Genomic DNA, 19,794 nt, shown 5'->3' with positions numbered 1-19,794 from the left:
TCAGTCAATCAATAACCTGATTAAAATATAACATTTGATTGATCACTATTTAAATTTCACAGCAGATATTCCTAGTAAAATAAAACTATTGAATCAGGTGAAAACATGTAGTGAGTCTAATAGGAAAGATTCCTGGTAAAACAACATAATGCATTGGAGCAGGGACTGAAGAACTGGAAGATAAAACACATTATCCTTGATAGAGATCACTTCCTGAGCTGATACTTTACATCACAGCTCTTCTCCTTTCCAAGAATGCACTCCTGAACAGTTCTGTTTTGCATGTGAAATGACATAAGTGTGGGGAACCATCATAGACAGCACCTGTGAACAGGCAGATGCCAATTTTACCTGTTTGCAGTGTGGCACTTTCCTAAGTCTTTACTCTGATGAGCTAAGCTGTCACTGCAGAACACAGTAGGAGAGGAGGTCCTGCAGGAATATGGATCCAGTGCCATAAAGGGCTTTGTAAGTGATTGGCAACCAGTGGAGTGTCTGCCGAGTAGGATTATGTAGATTTCACTTAGCACCCAATAGTAATCCAAGTGGCAGTGTTGTGTACCAACTGTAGCTTCTGAGTTGCCTTTTAAGTGGCAGTGTTGTGTACCAACTGTAGCTTCTGAGTTGCCTTTTAAGGGCAGACTCATGTAGACTGGATTACAGTAGCTGAGCCTTGAAGTAACCATAGCGAGGATCTGTATGGCCAGGTCAGTATTATAGTTATTTTGGATGCACTGTTTATAATTAACATAATAATAACTTTTTGTACAGGCTTGGTGATGATGTTTCCAATAGAAAAACTAAGGAGTACTGAAGTCCTCATTTTATTTTTCCAATAGAATAGCAAAGGTGGAAGGACTATGCCAAACATTCTTGATGACATAATTGCTTCAGTTGTAGAAAACAAGATTCCACCAAACAGAACACCAAAGATAAATGTGAAATCTGAAGGGAAGGATGAGCCAAAGGATGACAGAAAATTTGTTATAGATGACTGCAGTATATTGTATAGTGACGTTCCACATTCATGGATCTGTGACAAACATGTTTTGTGGCTTCGAGACCATAAAAACTGTAACAACTGGAAACTATTCAGAGACTGTTGGAAACAAGGGAAGGTATGCATTAAAGTATACTTTAGCTTCTTAAGAAGAGCTAACAAAAGACTGCATGGTTGTGTCTTTCATGTAGGCTGTTTAACAGTTATGGTTCCCCCATCCAACCAGGAAAATATTACCTTGATCTATATTGAGAATAGTGGCCAGCTACTATTCTCATGCTAATCTTGATCAGCAAAGAAGCTAAAATCATAACATCGTAATAGTTGAGATCCCAGTGTTTGATGAATAGTAAGTATGAACCAGTTTGAATTATCACTTTTAGAGTGATGATTTACTATGTTGGTACCTCTTTTATAGATACATACATGGAAATACTAGTCCAATACCTATGCTTTTGCATTCCCATTTAGAAAACTGAATGTATAGGCTTCTTAATACTTATTATTCATCCTATGCACTCTGTTAGATCAATTGCTTTTTCTATGTGGGACCTAGTTATGTAGTTCTTGTTAAAAGTCATTACAATTTGTCTTTCATTCAAATGTGCTCTTGCAGATGCAAAAAGCACTTCTCATCACACAAGGTATGTCCTTGTTTCCTGCTGTTTCTACTCAAGCTAGAGAAACACCTCCCCCACCCCCCATGTGCTATTTATAAGGGTCATGTGATCTTCAGGAGCAGCTTGCTGGGTATAGGGAACTCCAGAAGATAGTTGGATCCAGTGGATCTGTTCTGCCTCCTCTGATGAATTTGAACTTTTTAAAGAAACAGAGAAGGAGAGGGGAACATGCTACAAGTGTTTAAATTGAAGCTCAGTTTACAAATCAGGTGCAATTAAATGAGAGCATAAACTAATGAGAAAGCCTGTGAACCAAAGCAAGTTGCAGGAGTTAATTTAGGTTGTGAATAGGGGTGTGTATCTGGCTAAATCGAAGCAAAAAAAATCATCTGAAAAACACTTTACCAGTATTTTCCAGATATTCTTTCAGCCAGATATAGATTTGGCTATTTTTCAGCTATCCAAAATGGCCAACCCCTGAAAATCCTGAAAATATTTGGGATTTTTCAGGACTGTTGGATAATTGAAGCTCAAGGGCACTTAAAAAGATTGCAGTTCCTTTAAACACCTTCTGGGCGAACTTGCTGCTTGGGGAAGGTGTTTAAAGAGACTGTGAGACCTTTAAATGCCTTTAGTGTTCACTTGCAGAATCAAGGGTTGGAGAAGGCATTTAAAGGGTCCATGATCCCTTTAAACACCTTTTCCCCATTAATTGAAACCAGTGGAGGATGGGGGCACCTTGTTTGGGAGCCCATAGAATTGGACCGCCTGGTCCAATCTTTATGAAATTTGTGGGGGCTTTTTGAGGAGAGGAACCAGCAGCTATGCTGCAAATTTGTTGCCTCTACCTCAAACCCCCCTCCCCAAGCCCCAGATACCCTGGATCAATTCTCCATTATAACCTATGGGGACCATTTTTGGGGGTGGGGGGTTGCACATTCTTAGTTGTGAATGCTTAGTGAAAATTCTCACAAATTCAAATAAAGATGTAGATGACTAGAATGCTGTTTAGCATTTATTGATGTGCAATACTGGAAACTGCTGTACATACAAGAGAAATTCAAGGCTGATTTCTTCTGTGTCCCATTTTGTTTTTAACATATTTTCTCTTATTTCCACTTTTCTGTTACGTTTTGCAGCTTGCATTAGTGTCTGGTGTGCACAAGAAGTTGAATGCCAGTTTGTGGAAGGCAGACTTGATTAGTTCAGATTTTGGTGATCTCAAAGTTGATATTTTGAATTGCAAAGACAGCATTACTTCAAGTGGCAGTGTCAAGGAATTCTGGGATGGCTTTGAAGAAGTTTCAAGTATGTTGTGTTTTGCATGTTTTCTTCAGTTTCAAATAAACCAGCTACGTGTACTTTCTGCCAGAAATATCGAATATAGACCCTTGATATTTCTAGCATTTGCAGGTTGACCAAGTTAAAGTTTATTTTAGACAGTGTGCTGGTAATTTCAGTTTTTACTGGGTCTTCCTGATGAAAATAACCTGCAGCATTATTAGGCATTGATTTCAGTTAAAAAATTAAATATGTGCTTCACCCTCTGCCACTGGAACAATGGGACTTTTTGACTGGATCATAAGCTAATTAATGTAGTACTGTAAAATAGGCCTCCAAAACTTTTGAGTATTAATTTTGCACATATCTAATCCACATTCTTTAAACAAACCCTTTCCCTCTACTCCACTCTACAACACTTTCACTCTGAAATACTTTCTGTAGAATTTGGGAAACTTCAGAAAAATCACTGACCCTAATATGGAGATCTACAGTGGGAGGGAAGGATCAGTGAAAATCACACACCCTCAGTGGCAGAAAATAGCTCTCAGATATAAGATAATATTGACAGATAAACAGGTGTTCAAGTGTGAATCTATTCCACCTTGTCATAGTTTAAACAGTAAAGTGAACTACAATGTGATATGCACTGATAGAGCAATTTTAAAATAGTTTTTTTTGCATAATTTGGTGCCAGCTGATTTTAATGCATAAATTAGTGCCAGATGCTTTTCCCTGCACCAGTAATATTGTCCTTGGTCATTACCATGGCAACCTCTGTTTACAGATTTTAAAAACCAGAATATTTTCTATATGTTATTGGTAGTCACAGTAGAAGACAAGCCTGTGTTATTCTTGCATTTTGTGGTAATAATGACTTAATATATGCATTGGCTTGTATGCTTGCAGAGCGACAAAAAATAAAAAATGGGGAATCAGTTGTACTGAAATTAAAAGATCTGCCTTCTGGTGATGATTTCAAGACCATGATGCCTGCAAGGTATTCATTTTTATTGATAGTCCTCCTTCCGTTGCTGTGCTTTGTGGGAAGGGGGGTTGTTTTCTTAAATTTTATTCACACTATAACTTTTACCTTTGTTTCCTCAGATATGAAGATTTATTAAAAAGTTTGCCACTGCCAGAGTATTGTAATCCTGAAGGAAAATATAATTTGGCTTCATACTTGCCAGGGTTTTTTGTACACCCAGATCTAGGACCCAGGTTATGCAGTGCATATGGTAAGTAAATTTCCAGTAATGATTGTGTCAGACCGAATTCTTCTTAAACACCACCACCGCTTCGCCAAAGACAGCCAAAGATTTTGATAGGAATTAATGAATGATAAAGATTGGCAGGTTCAGAAGGAAAACAAGAAGGAAATACAGGTTCCCAGAGATAGCAGAACAGTGAGTTGGAGTATGGTATGTGGTCATGATAACATAAAGCTGTTTCATAGCAGGGAACTACAAATGATGATTACCATGGTTACATGAGACTCAGATGAGGGGGGGGGGGAAGTACCTGTATCCTGATGTTTTTTTTCTGATATGACAAAAAGTGTAATAACAGTCCTAAGCATAAGAAAATAAGAGAAGCCATGCTGGATCAGGTCACTGTGTCACACAGTGGGCAAAAAAGCTAGGTGCCATCAGGAGGTCCATCAGTGGGGCCAGGACACTAGAAGCCCTCTCACTGTGCCCCCCCTCAAACACCAAGAATACAGTGCTTCACTGCCCCAGACAGAGAGTGCTGTGGCTAATAGCCTCTGATGGACCTCTGTTCCATATGTTTATCAATCCCTTCTTGAAGCTATCTATGCTTGCAGCTGTCGCCACCTCCTGTGGCAGTGTTCCACATGTTAATCATCCTTTGGGTGAAGAAGTACATCCTTTTATCAGTTCTAACCCGACTACTCAGCAATTTCATTGACTGCCCACGAGTTCTCGTATTGTGAGAAAGGGAGAAAAGTACTTTTCTTTATCTTCTCTATCCCATGCATAATCTCGTAAACCTCTATCACGTCACCCCTCAGTCGACGTTTCTCCAAGCCAAAGAGCCCCAAGCATTTTAACCTTTCTTCATAGGGAAAGTGTTCCAACCCTTGAATCATTCTAGTTGCCCTTTTTTGTACTTTTTCCAGTGCTCTGTTATCTTTTTTGAGGTGTGGTGACCAGAATTGTACACAGTATTCCAAATGAGGCTGCACTATTGATTTATACAGGGCCATTATGATACTGGATGATTTGTTTTCAGTTCTCTTCCTAATAATTCCCAGCATAGCATTGACCTTTTTTATAGCAGTCGCACACTGTCTCAAGATCTCTCTCTTGGTCAGTCTCCACCAGTTCACACCCCATCAACTTGTATTTATAGTTAGGATTTTTTGCCCCAATGTTCATTACTTTGCACTTGGCCACATTGAACCTCATCTGCCACGCTGACGCCCACTCACCCAGCCTCGACAGATCCCTTCGGAGTGCCTCACAATCCTCTCTGGTTCTCACCACCCTGAACAGTTTAGTGTCATCTGCAAACTTGGCCACTTCACTGCTTACTCCCAACTCCAAATTATTAATGAACAAGTTAAAAAGCATCGCACCCAGTACTGAGCCCTGTGAGACTCCATTGCTTACCACCCTCCACTCCGAAAATTGCCCATTTATACTCACTCTCTGTTTCCTATTGATTAGCCAGTTTTTGATTCACAAAAGGACTTGTCCTTTTACCCCATGACTCTCAAGTTTACTTAGGAGCCTTTGATAAGGAACTTTATCAAAAGCTTTCTGGAAGTCAAGGTAAACAACATCTATTGGGTCCCCTTTGTCCACATGTTTGTTCACCGCCTCAAAGAATTCTTAACAGGTTAGTGAGACAAGATCTTCTCTTACAGAACCCATGCTGAGTCTTCCTCAATAATTTTTGTTCATCAATGTGCCTTCTAATTCTCTCTTCAATAACGATTTCCACCAACTTTCCTGGTATTGAATTCAGACTGACTGGCCTGTAATTTCCTGGATCTTCTCTGGAACCCTTTTTAAAGGTGGGGGTGACATTAGCTACCTTCCAATCCTCAGGAATGGAGGCAGATTTTGATGAAAGATTACATATTTTTGTCAGGAGAGCCACAAGTTCACCTTTGAGTTCTTTCAGAAATCTTGGATGTATGCCATCTGGGCCTGGTGACTTATCAGTTTTTAAATTGTTTATCAGTCATAGGACCTCCTCTCTTGTCACTTCAGTCTGATTCAGGTCTTTCAATATCCCTCCTGAAATCAGCAGTTCTGGAGTGGACAAACACTTCTCATCTTCCACAGTGAAGACAGAGGCAAAAAATGCATTCAGCTTCTCAGCCATTTCCTTATTATCCTGCAGTAATCCTTTTAGCCCTTGGTCATTCAAGAGCCCCACTGCCTCCCTGGCTGGTTTCCTGCTTCTAATGTATTTGAAGAAATTTTTATTGTTGGTCTTTATGTTTTTTGCAATATGCTCCTCATAGTCCCTTTTTGCCTGCCTGATCACAGTCTTGCATTTGATCTGCTGCAGCCTGTGTTCCCTTTTGTTAATCTCACTTGGACTAGCTTTCCACTGCTTAAAGGAATCCTTCTTACCTTTTACAGCTTCCATTACTTTGTTTGTTAACCATGCAGGTCTTTTTCTATACCTATTTGTGCTTTTCCTGACTTGTGCATATTTCATCTGACCTTCTAGGATTGTAGTTTTAAATAGCCTACAAGCTTCCCCAAGGGGTTTGACCGTATTTACCTTTCCTTTCAGGGTCCTCTTCACATGCCTCCTCATCTCAGAGAATTTACCCCTTTTAAAGTTTAAAGTGGTTGTGTTGGTCCTTTTGGGCAGCTCCCTATTTATACAAATGTTGAAAGCAACAAGCAGCCCCATGGTGCAGAGTGGTAAAGCAGCAGAACTACAGTACTGTGGTCTGAACTCTCTGCTCACAACATGAGTTTGATTCCAGCGGAAGCTGGATTTAGGTAGCTGGCCCAAGGTTGACTCAGCCTTCCATCCTTCCGAGGTCAGTAAAATGAGTACCCAGCTTGCTGGGGGGAAAGTGTAAAAGACTGGGGAAGGCAATGGCAAACCACCCCATAAAAAGTCTGCCGTGAAAACGTTGTGAAAGCAACGTCACCCCAGAGTCAGAAACAACAGGCGCTTGCACAGGGGACCTTTCCTTTTCCTGCAACCAACAACGTTACCATCACTGCTCCTAAGCAGTGCAATCACTTTTACATCTCTCACCAGGTCTTGGGCATTACTTAGAACCAACTCCAGGATCACCCCACCCCTGGTAGGTTCTGTGACCATCCGCTCCAAAGCACAAGTGTCTAGAAACTTAATCTCTTTCTCCCGACCTGAACACATATTGACCCAATAAATGCACAGGTAGTTAAAATCACCTATTACAACATAGTTTTTACATCTAGCTGCTATCTTTAATTCTTTCATCATTTTATAATCATCCTCTATTGTTTGATGTGGTGGGCGATAACAAACTCCCAGAGTTAAGCTTCCTTTTTGGCCCACTATTTTGACTCATAGCATTTCTAGAAGGGAAACTAATTCTCTTACCTTCTCAGTCTTACTCTCTGACATACAGAGCCACCCCACCTCCAACCCTTTCCTCCTTATCCTTCCGATATAATTTATATCCAGGAATCACTGTGTCCCACTGATTCTCCTCATTCCACCAAGTTTCTGAAATACCCACAATGTCTATATTTTCACTAAGCATTCCAACTCCCTGATTTTACCTTGGACATTTCTAGCATTTGTATATAAACATCTGTAATTTCCCAGACAAATTAGGCCCACAACCTTCCTCCTGCTGCCTGGAGACTTTGGCAGGCAGTCCATACTGTTTGTCACCATCTCAGTGGACAACTCTAATCCATTGCCCGGTAGAAAAGTAACAGCTAACCAGTCATCTCTTTGAGATGAGTCATCCTGTTTCCTGCCGGCTTTCTTCCAAGGTTCAGTTTAAAAACTGCTCTGCCACCTTTTTGATTTTAAATGCCAGCAGCCTGGTTCCTTCTGGGGAGAAGTGGAGACTGTCTCTTTTGTACAGCTCCCACTTGTTCCAAAAAGCATTCCAGTGCCTAACAAACTTGAACCTTTCCTCCCTACATCATTGTCTCATCCATGCATTGAGACTCCTAATTTTTGCCTGTCTCTCTGGCCCTGCATGTGGAACAGGTAGTACTTCTAAGAAGGCTACCTTGGAGGTCCTGGCCTTATGTTTCCTGCCTAGCAGCCTAAATTTTTCCTCCAAGACCTCACAACTGCATTTCCCCACATCGTTGGTGCCAACATGTACCATCCCCAGCAGTGTCTGTCAGCCTATCTAGAACATGCGTAATGTCTGTACCTTCACACCAGGCAGGCAAGTCACCATATGGTCAGTATGCGGTTTTGGCACCCAGCTGTCTACTTGTCTAAGGATCAAATCACCAACTACCAAGACCCACCCCCCGTGCCCAGGGATGGTTCCTTGATGTGACAGGATACCCGCTCATCAGCTGAAGAAGAGGTCCCTTCCAAGGGCGCATTCCCCTTATCCTCACTTGCACCTTACTAATACCTGTAAAAGCCAGCAATTGCACCTTTCCAATACCTGTAAAAGGCTTTTTAACTGATCAGCTCTTTTTGAAATCTAAAGTACATCATTATACCTCCTAAACAGAACTAAATGTCTCACATCAAGTTTTTATTTATTCTTAGCTCACAAATGAATTTTGAAAGCCATCTGATCTTATGTAGAAAATTGCTATCCTCCCCCCCCACTTTTTTGCTGAGTCAGATTTTTTCTTTTATTGTTTGACTATAAATGACTATAGTAATGACTTCATTCGCTATTTAAATCTTTTTTTAAAAAAAATTATTATACTGTAATATATAATAGTAACACTTATCATTTGTTATTAAAAATTAATACATATACATTACATTTTCTCCACCCTCCCCACCATTCGGTGACCCCGGCAGTGTATTTTAATTACATTGCTAAAAAAAGTTAATCAATTTAATCTGTTAAAGAATATTCATAAAAAAGCATCATAAAGCAAAAAGAGAAGGAAAAAAAACCCCATATGTTATAATTGTAGTCCATTTTCATTCGCTATTTAAATCTTAACTAAAAAAAAATAAAAAAATAATCCAGCTTTCATAAATTTCACAAGAAAATATTTTACAGGTCTGTTCATGAAAAGTGATGGCCTTAAATGCACTTCAATATATTTTACATTGTCTTTGAAAAAGGTGTAGCTGCTGCAAAGGACCATGATGTAGGAACTACGAATCTCCATATTGAAGTGTCTGATGTTGTGAACATCCTTGTCAGTGTTGCCATAGCAAAAGGGAATGGAGTTCTCTCAAAATCAGGTAAAGTTAAAAAACCTGTGTGTGTTGCCACCACAGTAAAACCAGCGCAAGTGTAATAATTTATTTTATGCGCACATAAATAAATTAAATGTGGATAACTAGGAATAAGGCCCATTATGAAGGAACAGGCTTTAGAAAGAGGCTCTGGGTGAATGCCCACACACTCAAGTGAAGGCATTCACTCCTCCCCACCCATCTCCATAGGAGCTGATCTCTGCCATCTGGAGAGCAGTTGTAATTCACAGTGATCTCCAGCCCTCACCTGGAGATTGTAGCAGTCTTTGGGTTGAGAACTGGAGATTGGCAACAGTGGTTCCCCATGAGGAAATGGCTGGTTTGGAGGGTGGAGTCTATGGCTCCACATCTCCTCAAACCCACCCTCTCCGAGCTCCATCCCTCATATCTCCAGGAATTTGCCAACTTAGAGTTGGCAACTGCTAAATCACACTCGCTGTCCTAGGGGAGCTGCTGCTGAACAGGAGCAAGCAGTCAGGCCTAGTTAAGTCATGCCAGTCAGGTGGCATCAAGTCATGGTGGCATCAAGTCCTCCCGGTGGAGCCTGAAGATCTCCTGGGATCATAACTGAACTCCAGACAACAGATCTCTCTCCCTAAACTAGAGAAAAGAACTGCTTTGGAGGGTGAACTGTATGCCATTCTGTTCGCCTGAGGCCTCTCCCTTTACTGACAGAACTTGGTTGCCTAGCAGCAGCCTCTGGCTATGGGCAAAGACTGAGGGGAGGAAGGAGAGAGGGAATGACAGGAAAGAGCCGTGGCCTGTGAGGAAACACTCCCAGCAGGGCCAGGTCTTGCTGCCTAGTTGCATCACAGCGGTGGCAGTTCCTTGGCTATTTCTGTGGCTTTCAGAGACTGTCTGTGTGGGCTGTTGATGGGGCAACAGAGGTCTGTTGCCAGCGGTACTTTTCATGAGGCTGGTTAACAGAGAGAACACAGAGGACAGTTGGAGACGTGTCTGTTTCTGCGCTTAGACTGTTTGATGGTTTGTTCAACATTCCCAGGCCTGCAGTAAGTGGGGGCAGGGGAGTCAGCCAATGGGAGGCCCAGAGATGCTGAGTGAGCCATGATAAGCCAATTACTTGTTGAGTGCATGGAATGCATCCATAAGCCAATGGGAGAACTCCATTTGGCCACCACCATAAGAGAATTATCATTATAGATGTCCTCTTGATACTTCCAACCAAACTATTAATCAGCATGAAAACTGGTTGCTGTCTCTCTATGTGCTTTGGTGCAGTTGGGTTGCAGACTCTGTTTTTGTTGTTTATAGAACCAGGGAGGGATTTTGATAACTATTGCTGTAGAGTAGCAATTATAAGGAATAATTTGTGTACTTATGAATTTCTACTAAACGCCAATTACCAACTGAACTTTGGGTGATCCCCTATTTGTTGGCAGATATTAATCCTGAAACCACCTATTTTGTTAAAAAAAATTAATGATTTTATCTGTAAAATGACAAATCTGGATTGACCCGATTGTAACAGGATCTAGTATATATTCGGTTAACATGATGATTTTTGATTTACTTGATAGGTTTTATCAGAAATTCTTGTTTTAATATTTTACTTTTTAGATTTTAATATTTTCATATGTAACCTTTTAATTCAGTGAATTTTGTGAGTAATGTTATATATCTATGTATATTTGATAATTGATAGCATTCTGGTTGAGCTTAAGAACTTTGGTCATATAAGCTAATAAAGGAATTGGATTTCTACATGAATCTGTCCTAGTTCTATCATTATCAATAAGACACTTTAATGATGCAGTCAGATTCTTAACACTTTTTTTGACAGTTTATTGTGCAATAAAAGTTATTTGGTAACATTCACCACTAGCTTGCGCAAGATCTATACATTTGGTTCAAATAATATAAGTATGTTTTAGATGGGCATCATTAAGATTTTTAACTAGTGCATATAAATCTGCTGTTTGATGCTCCTCTTCTCTTTTTCATGCCCCACCCTCTTGTAATATATACAAGGGAAGGAAGCGGCATTTCTGGCATGATGCTAAGTGCAGAACTAGTCTTCTCCAACTCTGGAATATAATTACATTTATAAATTTTCAGGAGTACTGAAGAAGTTTGAAGAAGAAGATTTGGATGATCTTCTAAGAAAAAGGCTGAAGGATTCAAGTGAATTGCCTGGTGCTTTGTGGCATATTTATGCTGGCAAAGATGCAGAGAAGATAAGGGAGTTCCTACAAAAGGTTAGATTTATAATGAATGCATATTAATTAGAACTCAACAGTCCTACCTTTATAACTTGTATCTGTGCTTATCGAAGGGTGGAGATAAAAAACAGTTTAGATAAATTTCCCCAGATTGAGCAGTACTGAAGCTGTAGATGCTTACTCTGAATAGAAAATAGAACCTTTCATAAGACTATTGCACATTTGTCTGATTTGCTACCTATAAACATAGCTGGAAAACCCCATTGGGATGATGGGCTTGCATGGTGTTATCAGCCTTATTGTTGCCTTGTTTGAACTATATGACTTCACACACTCTTCCAGCTACAGATTACCTTTAGTGGTGATTATGATTGCATGATTGGTAGTGTTGAATAACCCAGGCTGATCCACCATTATAGATTTTCTCATTGAGAAAACTCTGGATAAGCTTATCAGAAAATAGCCTTCTGGGTGGTTAAAAGGGGAGACCTCCCTCCCTTTTTCACTGAGAGAAAAGCTGGCCGGACTCAACCCAGTGTCTCCCAGTTTTAAAACCAGCAACTTAATTATGGTTTGAAAATAGGGGGGTCCCCTTCTTAAATAATAACTCAGTCTCAAGGGGTGCCTTGCAGAAACGTTTTAAAATACGTATGTATATTTGTACTGTGTAAGAAAGGGATTGTTCATTTTATGTTCAAAAATATTGTTCCCCAGGAAAAAGTTATTTCCCCCCACCCCCCAAATCAAAGGTGATATAAAACTAGGCTTGGTTAGCTTGACATATCCTCTGGTAATAAATCAGACTAGCATATTTCCATCTGTGCCAGGTCCAGCAATTGGTTCTCTTCCTGTCTCTCCCCCCCCACCCCCAACTGAGCCACAGTGATCCATGCAACAGTCACTTCCAGGCTAGATTACTGTAACTTGCTGTACACAGGGCTACCCTTGCGCGCTCTCACCTTCAGGAAACATCTCTCTTTGTCTGTATCTGATGAAGAGAGCTGTGTTTCTCAAAAGCATATGCTACAATAAAATTTGTTAGTCTTAAAGGTACTACTGGTCTCTTTACTATTTTAGGGCTACCCTGACCTGGAAACTCCCAACTGGTCTAGAATGCGGCTGCATGTGTACTTACAAACACTCCATCTAGAGCCCAGATACAACTGGTGCTCTGCCAGGTGCACTGGCTCCAAGTTGAATACTGGATCAGATTCAATTTCTTGGTTCTAACCTTCAAAGCCCTACATGGCCTGCTACTGGAGTCTTATTCTTTCTAATGCAACATTCAAAAACCAGTAGAGGAACATTTTACCCTTCCAGGACATTCAGTAGTAGTTCTCTTACAAAGGAAGATAAGGAAGACTGCTGAATTGCAACTGGTAATGAAGCTCAAGGCAATGCATCCTCCTTGACTGAACTGAGATCTAATTTTCTTCTCTCATTACCAGTGCCTATTGTCATTTGGTAGCTGAAATAATTTCACTCTCGAAGGACGGATGGACTGGATTCTTGCTCCCTTCCACTCATAAAGAATGGTTTATTAGGTTTCTCTCCCCCCCCTCCCCCACTTCCCGCCTGCAAATGCCATGGGAAACTCTCTCTCTCTTCCCCCTCCTTCCGTCTCTCTAAAGAAGTGTACAGGCACACAAAAGCTTATACCTGGAATAAAATGTTGTTGTTGGTCTCCTTAAAAGTGCTCTTGGTCTCCCTCCCCGCCCCCCGCTCTAAAAAAGTGTGCAGGCACACAAAAGCTTACACCTGGAATAAAATGATGTTGGTCTTCTTAAAAGTGCTATGGAACTTACACTCTTTCTGGCTCTTTCCTTCTCCCTCTCTCCTCAGAGGAGGTGGAGGAGCCCTCAGCTAATTGAGGGAAGGGAGGCATCTTTTCCCTCTGCTCTGGGAAGTAAGAAATAGGAGAGACTGAGCAAAAGTCAGCTTTGATGCCAAAAACAGGAAGAAGAAAAAGGAAGCAGGAAGAATCAGATTTGATTGGAGGTCTGCTTGCAGGCCTGATTGGAGCCCAGCAGGGGCTGGATCTGGCCTGCTGGCCATTATATCTGACACCCCTGACGTTTTGGATGTCCTTCCATTATACAGGATATAAGGGCTATGTGATCTCCATTCCTACTTGAATCTTATGAAAATAAATCAAAATAATAAATGAAGGGAGCTTTGACTTACACCCTGGAAATCTTGTTGGTCTTTAAGACGCTACTGAGCTCAGATCTTGTTCTTCTGATGAATTCTAACAGGAATTCTGAAGTTTAATTGTATTTTTGTACATAATATAGATTTTAGGACTAGACTGTCTTCATTAGGTATAAACATGTTTTGTGTATAATGCAGTATCACAATTGTATTACAGATAGCAAAAGAACAAGGTTTAGATGTTTTACCAGAGCACGATCCAATACGTGACCAGAGTTGGTATATAAACAAAAAACTACGTCAAAGACTTTTTGAAGAATATGGAGTAAAAACCTGCACTCTTATCCAGTTCCTTGGTGATGCCATTGTTTTACCAGCAGGAGCACTCCATCAGGTAAAGCTGTAATTTCCCAAAATGATGAGAATGAATGCATACTTCAAGATTTTATCTTTTTATTGGTGGCTGTTACCAACAGTGCTTTTGTAATGCCAAAAGGATGGTTCAGTCTCCCTTTCAATACCTTCAGGTGTAATAAAAATCTTCCCAGCTTCCCTGCCTTCTTGTATGGTTTGTGGTGGAAAATCTGGTGATGACCGATTTTGTGACCCACTTTGATTTTTCCTTTGCTTGTTATCTTTCTGATCAAAACTGGTTGAGAAGCTTCCTGAATCTTTTTTGACCTGAAAGATGTATGGTTTTATGCTATTTAAGGGCTGAGTGCAATACAGTAAAATCAAGATACAAGGTTGGATCCCAATTAACTCTTCCAATGGCAGATTGGAACTTTCTTGCCTTCTGCTCTCACTGCAGGCCACCAAATGCCACGGCATGCTGCTCTTGGGGGTGGAGGGGTTAGGGGATCCTGAGGAATGATGGGAGGCGATCTGTAGCAGGAAGGGAAAATCAGTGGAAATGGCCAGTTTAGCTTAGATCCAACCTGCAATGAAAGTTTACAGATTTTTTCCTCCAGTCACAGCTGTGTACTTCTAGCTGTCATTAAAAAAATTATATGGAGAAGTATTTCCATTCCTGCAATCCATTGGTGCAAGTATTGAGGAACTTTTCTATATTCTTCTGCACAAGCAACTGTTTCTGGCCCTTGGAAAGTTGATTCCTGAGGTTGCAGTAGAAGAGAACAGCTACTCAGGTTTGGGGCCTGCTCTCATGAGAGAGAAAGGAGAGAAAAGTGAGCTATGTCACCCCCTGCCTCCTTCTCAGTAGAGCTCCTATCCCCTGTTGCTATCCCCATCCCACATGAGCCCCACAACACCAGGAATCTGCTGTGCTGTTCCCAAGAACAAAATTACTGAGGGTTTCATGGGTTGCAGTGAGACTTGGAAATCTGTGGGACTCTCCATCCTGCCCCCTCCTCCCCAAGAGGAACCTCAAGTCTTCATAACCACATGGTTGGATATAGATCAGAGACTTAAAGATCCTGATAAAGCTGGCAGTTGTACATGTTTGTTTTTATCCTTTCCTGTCCAAGAATACTTCAGCATGGGTTTTGTTTACATAGGTACAGAATTTTCATAGCTGCATTCAAGTTACTGAGGACTTTGTGTCTTCAGAACATCTTGTGCAGTCATTTCATTTAACACAAGAACTGAGGCTGTCGAAGGAAGAAATCAATTATGATGACAAGCTGCAGGTAACAGATTAATCTTCATCATAATTCAATGTTCCCTGCTGATGTTCATGTGGAATAACTGCTAATGAATATGTGATAGTAGAAATTCCTTTTAGCTGTGATAGTTTCATGGTGGCCATATGAGCACTCCTGTACACAGTATGTGGAGGCACACATCTTGGTCTTCTGTGTGCTTTCTCAAGCCCCACTCTCCCTACTACAAGCTACAATATTGGTTTCTTTCTATTTGGTATCTCCTACTAAACTTGCTTCCTATAGTCCTATATCCATTTAGGTTGCCTGGGGTTGGATCTTGCTATGTTGTTGTATTAGTACCCACCAGCTCCTCCAGTGTAAGACCCTTTCCACTGGTGCAAGATGCTCCTGCGTTGACCCAAGAACATCTTGAATCAGTAGAAGGCACCTTGCACTGGAAGAATATGGAGGCATTGATGGAGCAGTAGGATCCAACCCAGTATTGTGCTCATGTATTACTTTCTTCTCAACAAGAGCAGGTTGAAGCAGTGTGTAAGCCAAAAACATGTGCACCTTTTCTGTTGGATACAAAAATTTGTGTGTGAACCAGGCCAATGTCTTCCTCTTTACTCTCTCTCCCCTCCCTCTTTCAAACCTATGAGAAGCTGGGCTCTTTGCTTAAATTGCTGAACTTACTTTTACAGGTTAAAAATATCTTGTATCATGCAGTTAAGGAAATGGTGAGAGCTTTGAAGATACATGAGCAGGAAACAGAAGATATGGAAGAAAACTAAGTGTGCGCGCTCCTCCTTTTTGTGTCAGAAGGTTATTTTTTTACAATAGTCTACTTACTAATATAAGCTGCATGCACCATCAGTGCCAAGAAAATATGTCCATTGTATTTACTTGCTACTGACACTGCAACAGAACAGCTTCTGATCACAGCTGCTGTGATTTAAACTTGGGGGATTTTTTAGAAATGGAAAACCCTGAGCAGCATTCTGCTGTTGTGTATTATAGTGTAAATTAAATTTGCAAAATGTTAAAGATTTAAGATGTATTTATTTTTGGAAAAAAAATTCTATGCTCTATTATTGATCGAATGTAAATGTGATTTGTACAGTTTGGTTAAAACAACTTGGATATTTTTCACTACATTGAGACAGTTACTGTGAGTAGGACACAAACACCAGCTATTGCCTGCATTTGGGATATTGCTGAATCCGCACAGCAGTCATGTCATGATCTGAAAATTTACTGCCAAATAATTGTAAACTTTGTATAATATAAAGTATATAAAATAGATATTACAGACTCTTCAGTATTTTATTGAAGCTATTCAGTGTACAATGAAATGTTTTCAAAAAGGTGTAATTTATTTAAAATTTGTCTCATTTTGGTAAAATTTATGTGGACTTTTAAAGCTAAATATTAAACTTAATATGCTATGTAAATATATACATATATACATTCAATGATGTATTTTTTTAAAACATTGGCTTGCTTTAATTTGTTAAAAGTGCAAGTGTTACACATGCTTTGTACATTGAAAGTTGAAAGGGGTTTTACATTTTCCATTAAAAAGGACTTTATCAAATGTTGTCTCATTGTGTGTGTTTTTCATGTTTGTGGCACATTTGTTAAAAGATGCGCTTGTCTGAGTCATTCATTCATAGTGGTTGCAAATGTGTCTCTGTATTGTTGACTATTGTAAAAGACTAGACTGTTCTGTGTTTAATTAGTGTGGTTCGTTCTGCCCTCTCCAGGTTTCATATGAAACTGCTGACATGTGCTAGAGCACAGTTCAACTGGCTGAGCCAAAGAAAGTTTATTTAATAAGGAATAAAAATAATTAAAACACCTTGTTATGTACTGTCTTTAATTACAGTTCTTAATAATATAAAGAATTACACAGAATGATTTTTTTGAGATTTTTAATTATAATCAATAACAGAGAAAAAATTCATAACAAACTGATATAAGGATTGAGGAGATAATTATGTGGAATTTCACCTTGAGGAATCCAAGTAGAGTTGAATTATTATTTTTTTCTTTTCTAGCAGGTGATAGTCTAAATTGTAGAATGGTAGATGGCTTGGATCCGACAAAGGGGTTTCACTGACTGGAGAGGTGAGAAAGTCATACTCTGCCTATGGAAATTATTCTGTCAGCAGAAATTTTTAGTGAGATCCAAGCTGATGCATTTCTAAAGCAAGGTTGGTGGTAATGGCTGTATTTTAATTATACATATATATGTAGCACAGAATACCAATTAATAGCTGCTCTTAGTGGATATTTTAAAATGTTTGGACTTTCAATCTCAACTTTAAAACCTAACTTGTAGAGCTTTTGAGGGGTTTTTTTTGTTAAGCTTTGACAGAATGTTTGATGTCTTTAAGTAATTCGTTTCAGAGAGTAGCCATGTTGGTCAAGGGTTCTGACAAAGGGATCTTTGTGTCTCGAAAGCTCATACCCAGAGGCCAAAGTAAAAAAAAAAAAAAAGTTCAATGTGGTATTTGCAAATACCATGAAAAAGACACAGCAAATATATGCTGTTATACCCCTATCAGCACTTGCAAATTTAAATGTGTATGTGGCATTCACAAAAGGACCTTGAACAGTATAACACGGCAGTTTACATTCTAAGAAAGTTCTGCAGTATATGTTATTTTAATAAAACAGGTTTATTTAAGTTGCATGCCTTTTTAATCCAAAGACACCAGAATTTTTTATTGCCCTTTGGCATGAAATACTAAAAAAAAAAATAGATGGACTTCAGTGATATGGGTGTGTAAGCCCTGTGAATGTCTGAAGGTGATACACAAATAATGATCTGTGAATGAGCTTTTCCCTTTTGCTATTGAAAAAAATTAAGTAACCAGCTGTTAAGGTGGGGGTCCTGTTTTCTGATCCACCTTTTGCTTTTCATCAACATGGACTGAGCCAATCATTTATATACATACATTGATTTCCAGCATCTCATCTTTAGCTGGTGATACCTTAATGCTTTGTAACGATCTGTACAGTAGCTTCACAAACTTTCACAAAGCTCTGGAGTTGCATTGAATCCTCAGCTGCTGAAAAGCATTGCTCTAGTTGGGAGTAAATATTACCAGTCCTGCTGGTTCCAACTTCACCTTTGTGATCCCCAGATGCATTTTGTCTCCATTACTTGCCATTCATTTCAAAGAATGGATTCTTTCCTGTTTGTAATGTTCATTAATTGCATTAAAGGCTAGGCATTTGGAATGAGCACCAGTTATGCCATTATTTGGACTAGAATCTTCAGATATTCATTTTACTGTGATCAATTTTGAGTTCTGGGTTTCCCTTTCACTCCCAAATACCCATCCAATACTGACACTGATAGATCAGTGGTCTGATTTGGTGTAAGACAGGTTCATGTGTTCACCTCCACCAATATACATTTAACCATCTTATAATTTTATTTTATTTTTGGCAGCAGATAGAACTGTGAATGTATTTTAGTCATTTTCTGGCAGGACACTCCTTTTTAGCAAAGAATCTGTGTGAGATATTACTGTTTTTATACCTTTGCCTGTGTTCTATTAGGAGAAATTTGGTAGATAGTATTTGCATTGAGTATGACCTATTCTGCAGCATTTGGCGAGTTATTATACACTAATTGGCATAATTCTATGACTCTTCTTCCCCTGCCAACTGCAGTTTGGCATTCATTCCTTAAACTGCTTGGGAGGAGAACTCAGCAGGAGGGCTTGGCAGGTGTTGCAGAATCCAGGTCAAGAGCTACTTTTCTCCTCAAAAGTAAAATATACAGGAGTCTTTGCTGGAAAAGTCACAAATGTCTGACACAAATTATTATAGCAGAGAGGGGATTATTCTTACAATGAAAGAAAAAAGCAGTATGTATCCATTCTGCCTGCCTGAATTTTTTATCTGTCCTGTGAATTATGTGTACTGAAACTATACTTGTGCTCATGCCATATAGATTAGTAGTAGTTTTCTGCTGGCAGGGATAGTGTCCTATGGCAGATATGATGGGGTATTTTTAGAGTGGGGCAGTGTGGGGAAGAGATTTTCCTCCTTCTTTCAGGATTTCCCTTGCCAACCTATATAGGGTCTAAGTCTGGCCCTCTCCTTGTCTGCTGCGGAGTCAAACCCATCCATATGTGAAACCTAATTTACTAGCAGGAGTGATGAATAGTGAGAGGAGACTGAACAAAATAAAACCTTGTCCAGATGCAGGCAATAAGTCATTCTTTTTCTTAGTGCATACCAAAGTTCTTTGTACAATGGAAATTTTCTGTAGTGCATAAAAACAAGGTTAGAATGCAGCACTGTAATAATTCTATCAGTTATATATAATGAAGTAAACATGTTGTTTGAGTTCATACATTTTGCAAGCATATATGTAAAATTATTTTACAATAGATTAACTATTTTGCTGAGCTATCCCTATAATGGTAACACTGTTTCCATGGTAACTAATGCATATATCAGAAGGAGGCCCCCAAATCAACAGAAGATGGCACTGAATGAAAAATGGATATGCGTTTTCTGCGCAGCTG

The 19,794-nt window shown here is 39.7% G+C and overlaps 1 protein-coding gene across 2 annotated transcripts in view; it reads left to right on the top strand.

The window, feature by feature from the left end:
* The window catches only part of LOC132591035 (probable JmjC domain-containing histone demethylation protein 2C), a 211,493-nt gene extending 194,652 nt beyond the window's left edge, over window positions 1-16,841 (top strand). For both annotated transcript variants that reach the window (XM_060263908.1, XM_060263909.1), the window contains 9 exons: window positions 840-1,118; window positions 2,760-2,928; window positions 3,811-3,901; window positions 4,009-4,139; window positions 9,172-9,294; window positions 11,386-11,525; window positions 13,858-14,034; window positions 15,158-15,289; window positions 15,949-16,841. In XM_060263908.1, coding sequence (XP_060119891.1) covers window positions 840-1,118; window positions 2,760-2,928; window positions 3,811-3,901; window positions 4,009-4,139; window positions 9,172-9,294; window positions 11,386-11,525; window positions 13,858-14,034; window positions 15,158-15,289; window positions 15,949-16,038 — 1,332 coding nt within the window. In that variant the 3' untranslated portion in view covers window positions 16,039-16,841. The remainder of the gene's footprint in view (window positions 1-839; window positions 1,119-2,759; window positions 2,929-3,810; window positions 3,902-4,008; window positions 4,140-9,171; window positions 9,295-11,385; window positions 11,526-13,857; window positions 14,035-15,157; window positions 15,290-15,948) is intronic.
* The last annotated feature ends 2,953 nt before the right edge of the window (window positions 16,842-19,794 follow it).

This window comes from Heteronotia binoei, unplaced genomic scaffold (genome assembly GCF_032191835.1).
Source record: "Heteronotia binoei isolate CCM8104 ecotype False Entrance Well unplaced genomic scaffold, APGP_CSIRO_Hbin_v1 ptg001331l, whole genome shotgun sequence".
Lineage (NCBI taxonomy): Eukaryota > Metazoa > Chordata > Lepidosauria > Squamata > Gekkonidae > Heteronotia > Heteronotia binoei.
This window is presented reverse-complemented; position numbering and strand designations above follow the sequence as displayed.